This window comes from Dreissena polymorpha, chromosome 2 (genome assembly GCF_020536995.1).
Source record: "Dreissena polymorpha isolate Duluth1 chromosome 2, UMN_Dpol_1.0, whole genome shotgun sequence".
Taxonomy (NCBI): Eukaryota; Metazoa; Mollusca; class Bivalvia; order Myida; family Dreissenidae; genus Dreissena; species Dreissena polymorpha.
Window position 1 is genome coordinate 13,074,443 of NC_068356.1, and position 12,426 is coordinate 13,086,868.

Sequence of the window (12,426 nt, forward strand, 5' to 3'; positions counted from 1 at the left end):
CCCAGGGCAGGGTCAAATTTGACCCCAGGAGCATAATTTGAACAAATTTGGAAGAGGTTCACCCCAGGAACATTCCTGAGAAATTTCATCAGAATTGGACCAGTAGTTTAGGAGAAGAAGATGTTTTAAGAAAAAAGTTAACGCACGGACGGACGGACGGACGCAAGCACGCACGACGGACACAGGACCATGACATAAGCCCCGCTGGCCTCTGGCCAGTGGAGCTAAAAACGTTTGTTAAATTAAGTGTAATCAAGAGGTGTCGAATTTGATTGGCGATGTGTTATCCGGATTTCATTTTGTCGGTGAGAAGAGAATAGCAATTCATTTTCTAAATATTAGACATAAAAGAAACACTCATAGGAAACGATGTGAGACTGTAAAAACAATATGTTCGTTGAATTCGTTGGGGGTTCAACATTTTAACATCTTAGTGAAATTTTAACAGTGAACCGATTTCTATCTAGTGTTTGTAGTTGACCAGCATCCGGGATTCATTTACACAAATATTCCCCTTGTATTCTTGAAGAGGATATCCGGGGACGACTTCTCACAAATGATGCCAGGACGTCCGGGGACTACTTCACACCAATGATGCCCTTAAACTTCCTCCAGATGAAGTCCACCATCTCGTACTCGTTCTCTGCGTTCTTTGTCTGCTCCTTGACGGTGCTGAACGCATCGCCGATGATGGTGAGGAAGATGCTCATGAGACCAACGTAGATCACCATGATGAACGTGAAGAAAAACACCGGCCCCAGGAACTTATGCGCCCCAGACATCGCGTCGAAGTCGAACGTGCCGAGCGTGAAGGCGAACGTGGACTCAACGGACTGCACGAACCCGCTGTAGCCCGCCATGTACTTTCCAAAGAGCAGGTAAGAGGTGAGGACAAACGACATGAAGTAGAGCAGGAACGCGATCGAGAAGACCTTAAGGTCCTTGGTGGCGAGCTTCACGGTCTCGCCGAGCATGTTCATCTTCTTGTTGAACGAGAGAAGCTTCAAGAATTGGAGGGAGGCAAGGAAGACGACACAGGCCGTCATAAAGCCGTAGAACTCGTCATACATGGCCAGCGACTGGAAGTTTATGAACTCCGCTGGAAAACAAAAAGTTAAGTACGTCAGAGAATCTGATTTCATGATACTTACGTCATTTCATTTATTTTTATCCATAAATAACATTTCAACTATACTTCTTATTTGAAGACGAACAATACGTTTATAATACGGAATGACAAAATGTATATACATAAGCGGAAGAAAATCTTGTAAATATTATGTGTAAGCAGAATAATCGAACAAAATATGAACATTCACAATCGATTACAGCCAATCTAGACTTACAAATCATATACTTTTATGACAAATACAATCAGATGATCACAAAGAAACATATGAATACATACGTTGTGACTGTTTCTTCAGATAATGGAATGCCACTTTGGTAAGCGTGTACTTGAACACGTACATGACGATGCAGGCGACGGCGAAGCAGAGCATGATGAACTCCATGATCTCCCAAAACGTCTGGAAGTACATGCACTTTAGCTGGCGGACCTTCTTGATGCAGCGGTAGAAGAAGAGGAGCGCGAAGCAGCAGTACAGGACTTCAAAGAAAATGACGACGATCCCGAATCCACCCACGTAATTTTGTAGACGGAATATCTAAATTCCAGAACAACAAGAATGATACTTGATCGTCGTAAAGTCATCATGCTTCTGATACAGTTAGATGACGATCAGAATTATACGTGTACTATGAAAATGCCATCTTAAGCAATCTTTTAAAATCAAACAATTCTGAATAAAATTGCTTACAAATAGTGCATTGAACAACATGTATTGATAGCACTGGTAAAATAATACTAAAGTTGTTCTTATAATTAATAAAAACCCAATACACAGAGTGTTAAGGAATAAAAGCAGTAACTTAAATTACAGAAGATATATTCACCTTGAACTCCGACCTCGGAACGGCCGCACCTGTTGCGGGGAACTCAGTGGTCATGATTGCCGAGGCGAACAGGTTGGCGTTTGGGTTGTACACGGTGAACTCCAGGATGATAGCTCGGGTGCGCAAATCCAGCCAGTCTTGTTCGCGGAGGCGAGTCAGATTGCGGGCGGTGCGCCGGAAGCTACGCTCAAAGTTCACCACGTAACCACCACCCTTGTAGGTGCGAAGTGTGGCCATGTATGGCATGCTCTTTAGTCTGAAACATACGTTCAGACGAACATTACGGATAGCCGTAAGCATGTATGTGTCGAAATTAAAACGGAATTAAACGATTAAGGGTTACATAAATAAACAGGTGGAACGCGTTGACAATAAACGGATTGAATCTTTAGTACGAATACTATCGCTTTATTTTAAAATACTATTTACTCAAATATTCTTTACTTATCTCAAGCCTCAACTCGTAATTGCTAAGACCGGAACAAACCACATCATTAACGCTGAGCATATGAGTTCCTATTTCATTTCAAGGTTACTTTCAAATAAGGATAAGGATGTCAGGTAAAGTTATTGCGTTATTCAGTACAAAACCTATGAGTACCGCAATGAGTTTCTCTTTTAAATTTAACAGAACAATTTAGCCCGTTCTGGCAAAAGGGGCTTAAGGGATGTGCGTTTAGTGTGGGCTGTGCGTTAAGTGTGTGATGTGCGTTAAGTGTGGGATGTGCGTTAAGTGTGGGCTGTGCAGTGCGCACAAGATAATCATGGATGGCATTTCCACTTAAACTGGATTTTCGTTTAGAAGAGAATTCCTTTAAACGACAAATTCCATAAAAGCAAGATGTGTCATCGTCATAAGTCTGTGCGGACTGCACAGTGGTCCCCAAACGAGGCTCAATTTAGGATAGTGTAAATACGTCAAGCCCAATTCTTTCCAAAGTTCATCCTCCGTACCGTATCGAGTTCTGGTACACGAAGGGGTCGTCAGTGCGCTCTTCCAGTGAGGCCCAGTCCTTCTCGTTGACGGGCCGCCAGGCGGGTAGGTAGGGCGCAGTGTCATCGTCAAGCCAGTTGTAGTCAGTGCGGCAGTGGTTTATCACCGGCTCCATGACACCCAGAATATTGCACGAGTCTAAAATGTAGTGCGGTCTGATTTGTGTGAATATTGCTAATTACAAAAATATGTATGATTATAAGACTGCTTTAAGACTTGATAAATTTAGGTTAGTTCTGAGAAAACTTAGCTGAAGGAATGTGCGTGAAGTGTCGTCACAGGCTAAGCTGTGCAGTATGCACAGGCTTATCAACGACGACTCTTTCATCATAAACTGGATTTTCGTATCGAAGAGGGACATTTATAAACGAAATTTCAATAAAAGCGTTTAGTATCTTCTCTGATTAATTTGTGTGGACTACACAGACTAATACGGGACAAAAATGACATAAAATAGACAACAGTGAATAAAACTGACTATGATGCATTTATTTTTTTCTTGTATTAAAGTATTCTTTAAAAAAAAAAAGATTTTATAATTACCGGTATATACAGTAAGGTTCTTAAAGTTTCTGAGACAGCTACGGTGACGTCACAGTGAACAGTCTTGTAAGTGATTGATAATGAAATAATATCGAACAACAAAATGCGTATCATAATGCCCCGGAAACGTTTTTTAACGCAAGACAACCTACCCAATGTTAAAGCTACCACGTTGTCCATTACCTTCCTTGATTCTGAACTGCCTCAGCCGCGCTATGCCCATACGTCGCGACTGGAAATCACCAACGCAGCGCTTGTCCCACCAGTTTGTGAGGTTCGTACCGTTATGGAACTGTGATGCATAGAGCGTGGGCATAAGCGTCCCCTCTAGCCAGACCCAGTAGTCGTTCATCGTGGAGATCTGAATAGTAGCAGCGGGCAGTGGGACATTGTTGCACCGTATATGTCATGGATCAAATATGTAACACGATTGTTCCTTCGACCGAATATGTCACACGTGTGATACTTTTGGCGAAAATGCCATTGGCCTCAATCGAATATGGTACATAAAACCAAAACGTGACATGTTGGTATTGCTTAATATTGTATATGCACATCATGACAAATTTTATAATACCGTGGCTAGTCATCATCATCATCATAAAATAATAGTATGTCCATTCATTTTCTGGAAAAGATCGCTAGATATTATGTTTTAGTTTCATTCATATCTTAGGTAAAATGCTATTGGAATAATGTTGCGACGTGTCTTCTTTTATTTGATCTCGTCAATGACTTGCGCTTATGCAAGCGTTAAACTGTTCGCACTGTGTTTCACCACAATTTGGTGTCAACAAGCATCGGCGTTCAACACCTTAGTGCGCTGCTCATGGTGCTGAAAAACAAAGTCCGTTACCCCACGAACGAACGTTGTTGTCAAGCAAACTTTTTTTATTGAACACCATAATGCGTTTGTTTGTTGTCAGTGATGATAATATAGATGTCGGAAAAATAAAAGCATTATCTCCATTCTCCCCTCATATCTCCTCATACTTATGATCCTCATCCTCATCACAGACATCATAATCATCTTCATCACATCCACTATTAGCATTAAATGAGTTTAACTGGAGAATTCGCTGGAATAATTTCATAAAAATACAAAAAATCATGTTGTTGATAATGATGATGATGATGCTTATGAGGAGGAGGAGAAGGAGGAGGAGGAGGAGGAGGAGGAGGAGGAGGAGGAGGAAAAAATAAACAGTAAAATTTAATACAAAACAATAAAAATGAGTACACGTTTGAAGTGTTTACCTCTTCAAACCCTTCGACGAACATGTTCTTCATATTCTCGGTGTAGTAGAACGACTGTACGTCGCGCTGCTGGTAGGACAGGAAGAAAAGGACGAGAACGAAGAAGCCGTAGACCATTATCTCCTTCAGAATCGCCTCCATCTTCATCTCGCGCACGCGCTGTACCCGCTGCTCCTCCAACTTCTCGCTGTCCGGTGGGTCCAGAGCCTCGTTCGCCTCCCGTCGGCGTCTGGCTATCTCTGTGTACGTGAAACAACGTGTGTATCCCTCAGGGAAAAGGGGCGCTATGCATCTGCGTATAGTGTCGTCTCATTTTAGTGTCGTAAAACGCACAAGCTAATCAGCTAAGCTAAGGGACCCCATTTACCAATAAAATACCTCCTTTTAGCAAAAAATTCAATATAAGCGCAAAGTTCTGACTGCACAGGCTAATCTGAGACTTCACTTTACGCACATGCATTAAGGCCCCGTTTTCCAGAGCAAAGCTCAATTAATTTAGGATATATTTATCTCTACTTCATAGTTAATGCGGGTTATACATCAAAACTAATTACGGGCATCTTGATAAAGTGTTTTCATCTGATACAAAGGATTGTTGAATATCAGTATTTTGCTTACAAGATCCATATAATGTAGTGTACATTTTTGTATTTGAAACAAATGGATCCACCTGCATTTTTAAGGTTCAGAATCACTTTTGAATTCCTTTTAAATTCCATTATGCATAAAACCGTGCATTACGTAACAAAATGCAAAGCAACTGCATCACACGAGCGTCTTCAATTATCATTAAGCCATTTCAATTTCACACCTTGTCGTAGGATAATCATAAGCAGGAAAAAAACAATGACATCGAAGTATTTACCATGTCAATAGCAGATTTATCCTGCTTTCTCCGTGAAAAGTGTAAATATGTTTTCTGATCGCCGCAACTAGAACTACTAGTACCCAGCGCTATGGTCGACAACATTAAAGAGCATTTTAATATATATATACATTTAGTCCCAGTAAGTTAAGCCCTATATAAAAGAGTACTTATATCGAATAGAACATCTCATTCATTAGATTTTGATGTGATATGACTAAAATATTGTAAACACGGATACAATTCAAAAAATATATTCAAAAGCTAGTTAAAGAAACTCAACATAAGTAAACGGTTACCGTCGAGTGCGTCTGATCCCTTGGCGGTGACCGCCGCCTCGTGTGTAGCGATAGCCTGGTTGAGCTCGTTCGTGCAGTCGCTCTCCTCGTCCAGATCTGGTTTCTTTAGAACGCACGCGATAAACGTGACCAGGCACAGAACCTGCAGCGGGGCATAGCAGTAATGTATACACGGCCACAGCGGGGCATAGCAGTCATGTAAACACGGCCACAGCGGGGCGCAGCAGTAATGTATACACGGCCACAGCGGGGCACAGCAGTAATGTATACACGGCCACAGCGGGGCATAGCAGTAATGTATACACGGCCACAGCGGGGCATAGCAGTAATGTATACACGTCCACAGCGGGGCATAGCAGTAATGTATACACGGCCACAGCGAGGCATAGCAGTTATGTATACACGGCCACAGCGGGGCAAAGCAGTAATGAATACACGGCCGCAGCGGGTTATAGCAGACATATATACATGGCCACAGCGGGGGCCCGGGCATTGCAGTCATGTATACACGGTTACAGCGGCGCAAAGCAGTCATGTATACACGGCCACAGCGTGGCATAGCATTCATGTGTACACGGCCACAGCGGGTCAGTAATGTATACACAGCCACAGCGGGGAATAGCAGTCATGTATACATGGCCACAGCGGGGCATAGCAGTCATGTACAAGAGTTGCCAAATTTAAAAATGAACAAAAGGAAAGCGTGTTTGTTTAAAGTACATGCACAATTTTCTCGAACCATTGTTGTTTTAGCAGTTGTGTAATATGCTATACTTCAATTTCTGAATTTCTTTCGAGAAAACAAATAGGAAGATAGGAAGTATACGAATATTCGACATGACGCTACTTTACAGCGCAGTACAATGCCTGGTGGTGCTACAAATTCAAGGTCACATATGACGTCGTATATCTAAAGCTTAAATATGGCAAGTGGAGAGATTTTGTTACATCTGATGGGGTGATGTTTTATTTTGGTGGAAGTTATGGAAGAAGAAGAGTATGTTATGTCAGAATGGGAGAAAACGTTTGCGATTAACTGAAATTTGTAAAACGTGATGCGTGTGCCCGTGGCTTCATGGCGTGGGCTTCTGTATCGTCCAGAGGTTAATCAGAGATCAGAATATTCCCGAATGGACCAAATTAAACTAAGAATACTATATCAATAAAGTTCTGAAACCATTTATACAAAAGGATGTCCAGAGATTCTTTCCGGAGGGTAAACACGTCATGACGAAATGAAACCCAACCATTTCGCTTTTCGAACAAATGTTAAATACATACAATTTAAATGTATGAGATTAATAATAAAGTAAAAACTTGTTATCCATTCATTTTTCTTTTCGAACGTGTTTGTAATACATAATGCTAACCATACGTGTTCCATAAAGAAGCAATGGCTTTGATCTATAAAGTTTTATTAGAATAAAGAAAGAAAGTTAACCTAAAAATACAATAAGCATGTCTCTTGTAAATAAAAGATTGTGATTGAAATTCTACTATCAAGAATACAAAACGAAGAGGATGCTTTACCTTGATGGGCTGTACAACGATTACTGACTGGAAGAAGGAGAGGACGAATGTGACGAGCCACTCGTTTGCCTTGGTCTTGCCCCACTCCATGCTGTACAGAATGGTGAAGAACGCGGGCGTGATCACGCTCAAAAAGCATACTGTAACATGCACATCGGCGCATTATAAATCGGCCGTGTTGTGGGAAAACTGGTCTTGATGCGCATGCGCAAATGGTCATTCCGGTATAGCCTGTGCAGTCTACGCATACTAATCAAGGGATACCACTTTCCGCCTCAATTGGAGTTTCGTTTAGAAGAGACTTCCTTTCAGCGAGAAACCCCATCAAAGCGGGAATTGTCGCTATACTAATAATAACGTCACTTGAAAGTCAAAATGGCTTATCACCGTTTGTGCAAATAAGATTGATAAGCTCTTCTGACTGTTTAGAGATGAAGGAAAGTCTGTAATTTAGTTAAGAATGATAAAACACGTCAACTTAATTGTTTTCATTGGTACATATTTAGAATTTACATGGACATTGAGGACGACCCTAATGGCACTAACATTCACGATTATTGGCGTCGCTCTGGAGAGCGGCGACTAGTATGTAATGCATTTTTTTTTTTTCGCTTATGGGAGAAGTTATTTTACGGATCAATGTATATATTTTTGTTTAAAGAATCTTGCATAGTGGTGATTTTTTGTGTAAATTAGTGTTAATAAGTACTGCATTTGTGCCTATTACATTTATTACAACATTTATTGCCAATAATGCAAAGCTAATTGTTTTAATTAATAACTGATCCACAACTGATCACAGGGTAAAGATCACAGGGACTGGGTAAATACGCGAAACTTTCTGCTTTTGTATAAAAACAAAACATAATCAAAGTATATTTAATTTGTGGTTTTTCTAATTTGCTTATTTAGTGGAGAATCAATGTAGCACGATATTTGACGACCTATCACGAAAGCAAGTTTATTGGAAGGCGTAGTGGTACGAAAACTTACAGTGTATTAGTTTATTAATAGACATATAATAACGATCGCTATACACAACTTTACCAAATAGCAGAACATAAATGATATCAGCCGGAATAGCTCATTATGGAGAGCGTAAGACTGAAGTTGTTTACGCAACAATCATCTAAAGGCCCCCGGTTCCATCCCCGGTTCCGGCACGAACGGAACAGTTCGGCGGCTGACAATTTTTTCAGTCAGGTTAATAAATATAATAAAGCTTTATTTATGTAGACATTTTAACATCCATTTTACAACAAATGGACATTTTTATTAAAATTAATGGATTTCTCACATCACTTAAATATCTTATAAAAAATACACGTGTTTTTATATTAACAAATAAATGCAAACAACACATCTATTATCCATGTATTTTTATGGTTGTCTATCATAGGCCCTAAGTACTATCCCTTCCACATATAGAGCGCAAGCGCGACACGTATTATTGATTGTAACAATGAGTTGCGATAAAGGAAGCAGCCGCTTATCACGGAGGAGCTGTGTCCCAGCAAACCGTTCCCCTAGAGTCAAGCACTCCTCGGAGTTTTTTTTAAGAACCACATAAAGAGCGCGACACGTATTACTATCCAGGTGGTTTGGGCTCTTTAGCATTATCCTACCATTACGCCCATAGTTATCTTCCTTAGAATTTGAGAAATTTTGAAATCGTTGTTCGAAGTGCAAAATTTTCATCCGCTTGTTCCCAAACTTGCACAGGTTTTGTTATATCAATGAGGACCGAACCCAAACTCTATATGCGCACTATCGGACCCATAAGACCAGAATTATGTCTCTTTGAATTAAAAAACAAAAGTGAAAAAACTGCTTGGTTAAGTGATTATGTCAACATTTTTCATCTGATTCTTCCCAAACTTACAGTGTCTTCATATCAATGAGCATTTTTACCTTATTTAAAATGAGAAACATCGGGACAATAATTCAATTTTTCTATTAAATTTTACAAAATAAACGATTTCCACTTGCTTAAAAGATTTCACAACTTTCGTCTGAATCTTTCCAAGCTTGTTAAATGTTTTTATATCAGTATTACTCGAACCCTATTGAAAATGATGAATATCGGAGCAATAAATCTATTATGATCTTTTACTGAATTTCAAAATATTTTGAAATGCAGCTTCTTTATGCAATTTACAGTTTTCATTCACTTTTTTCAAACTTTTACAGTGTTTTCATATTAATGAGTACTAAACTATCGTAAATGAGCAACGTAAGAATAAGTTCAGAATCATCTCCCCTTGAAGTTGAGAAAAATATGAAATTACGCTTACAAGATGAAGCAGATTTTTTTAAACCTACACAGTTCTGTTCCATTAATGAAAACTGCACACGGATGCCAGTTAAAAAAGGAAACCAACCAAATAAAATGAACAATGAAATATTTGCGGTTTACAGTAAAAAATCATAGATAATGGTTATTTGGAGGTTATAACACAACATCATAAATAATGGTTATTTGGTGGTTATAACACAAAATTATAGATAATGGTTATACCAGTATCTTTTTCTATTTTGTTTAAAATAATCGGCCAATATATTAATATTTTTCGTAGAAAAAAATCGTTCCATGTAACTTCATTGAGTGCCTTTTACACTGAAATTCCCGACGCCCTTTGATGCTTGGCATCAATACTTATCTTGTAATCTAATTTAACACATTAGTGACACAAAACATACCTGAGTTCGCGACAAGAATTTGCCTTGTCCAGGCAAAACAAACGTATTATACAGATTTATTAATCGTATAAGTTTTGTACAAAATAAAAATAATTATATACCGGTACGTTTATACATACATATCCACGCGATGTAGTTGCACCAGTACGGGAACATGAACGGTTTCTTCTTCTTTTTCTGCGCATTCGCCTTGGCGTTCGGGTCCCCCGCAATGGTGGGGACGGGGATGTTATCCTCTTCCTCCTCCTGCGTGTCGTACTTTGTCTTGCTGTTGCCCTTCACCAGCTCGCTGATACTCTCTGTGATTACCAGACATCATTTCAGCCGCGTCAGGTAAAAAAGGTTATCTTGTCATATGCATATATGTGTCTTGTTCTGAAAAAACTGGGCATAATGCATGTGCATCAAGTGTCGTCCCAGATTAGCCTGTGCAGTCCGCACAGGCTAATCAGGGACGACACTTTCCGCTTAAACTTGATTTTCGGTAATAAGGGACTTCCTTTAAACGAAAAATACCATGAAAGCGGAAAGTGTCGTCCCTGATTAGCCTGTGCGGACTGCACATGCTAGTCTGGGACGACACTTTACGCACATGCATTATGCCCAGTTTTCACAGAACAAGACACATATTGTCACTTGCGCAGCTCCAGACAGTCGCATTCGTGCAGTCTCTTCATGAGCTACACTATCCGCTTATCAGACCACGAAAGCTGGCGTGGGTTTCAAACACAAAAAGAAGCTAATGAAATGCTTGCACGATTGCACATACTGGTTCGGAGCTACGCTGGTCCCATATGGCATAATGATCATTTTCGCATAACACAGTTTCTATGATACTGACTGGTGCAAGTGATAACTGAATGAACCTGGACTGCAGTTAAGGGAACTAATGACTGTATGATTATAATAATAATGCATCAGATTAGCTGTTACAGCAAAAGGTAATAAATACGAATACGTAATACAAATAATCGTAACTAATTCTTTAACAAAGAATAACTAGCAAACATCATTTCCAAACTTAAGAATTGCCAAGAATTTCATACGGGTAATCTTAACTAACTATGATATTCTATAGGGCAGCTATACACCTCGATAAAAATAAACAGTATAGAAATTCTTTTTACGAAATCATCAAGATTCTAAATAATAATTTTAAAAAAATACAAATGTGAAATCTTTTCGTGATGACATTGATTCTTACCTTTAAATTTGGTCAGCTTGGACTTTGTCGGCGCGTCTTCCCACACACTAGACGCCGTTCCCAAGTTCTTCCACCTGCCGCGTTTCGGTTTGCTCTGGTTCGCTTGCATCACTGTGTTCGTCTTCTGCTTCGTCCGGCGGAACAGCGTTATCAGCAGGAAACTCGGCGGGAACACGATGATTGTACTCATCAAACTGATGAATATCTGAAACCGAACGAATTAGCATCTTAAATGTAAAATACGCTTCCACGAATGTAAAACATATTCACGTACTTCCGGGTAATTCATCATAGGGTGATTATGTTTAGATATAACGTTTTGGTGGTAATATATTTCATACAAAAGAGCAGGATACGGATATTGATGCTATTGAAGTGTTAATGTTTGTTATTGTCGGTGAATGAAAACAAATAATTTAGCCAAAGATAGGAAATAATGTCAACTACATGTATACCAATATTGGCGTTGCACATCACATATTTCATAACTTACGAAATTAAGTATACAGACGACGAAAACCATGTAGAAAATAACCTTCGTTTATCAAAAATAAATATATTTAATATATTAAATGAAATTACACCATTTCAGAAAACTGAGTAACTCGCAGTCTGTTAAGGTTTTGTGCTGTTTGCGGCTCATCAGTATATTAGAGTTAGAGATGAAAGATTTAAAACTTAAATCAAGTAAACATGTTTTTAAAACTAATGTGATTTTCTAAGGTACTACAAGCGCGTCAAAGTGCGTAGCTGAGTGGTAATGGGTAAGGAAAACATGCCCCTACCTGTTGAAGACTGAATGAGATGGGACCTATTCCCCTACCTGTTGAAGACTGAATGAGATGGGACCTATACCCCTACCTGTTGAAGAGTGAATGAGATGGGACCTATACCCCTACCTGTTGAAGACTGAATGAGATGGGACCTATACCCCTACCTGTTGGAGAGTGAATGAGATGGGACCTATACCCCTACCTGTTGAAGACTGAATGAGTTGGGACCTATACCCCTACCTGTTGAAGAGTGCAACTGCATGAGATGGGACCTATACCCCTACCTGTTGAAGAGTGCATGAGAT

At 39.7% G+C, this 12,426-nt stretch overlaps 1 protein-coding gene across 1 annotated transcript in view; it reads right to left on the reverse strand.

Moving 5' to 3' along the window:
• Positions 1–236: 236 nt before the first annotated feature.
• The window catches only part of LOC127866462 (uncharacterized), a 32,108-nt gene continuing 19,918 nt past the window's right edge, over positions 237–12,426 (reverse strand). Inside the window, exons 21-30 of the mRNA XM_052406981.1 lie at positions 11,349–11,553; positions 10,264–10,443; positions 7,445–7,584; positions 5,915–6,056; positions 4,751–4,989; positions 3,677–3,854; positions 2,911–3,088; positions 1,957–2,212; positions 1,409–1,667; positions 237–1,099 (exon numbers count right to left, since the gene is read on the reverse strand). Of these exons, the coding sequence (XP_052262941.1) occupies positions 579–1,099; positions 1,409–1,667; positions 1,957–2,212; positions 2,911–3,088; positions 3,677–3,854; positions 4,751–4,989; positions 5,915–6,056; positions 7,445–7,584; positions 10,264–10,443; positions 11,349–11,553 (2,298 nt within the window). The 3' untranslated portion in view covers positions 237–578. The remainder of the gene's footprint in view (positions 1,100–1,408; positions 1,668–1,956; positions 2,213–2,910; positions 3,089–3,676; positions 3,855–4,750; positions 4,990–5,914; positions 6,057–7,444; positions 7,585–10,263; positions 10,444–11,348; positions 11,554–12,426) is intronic.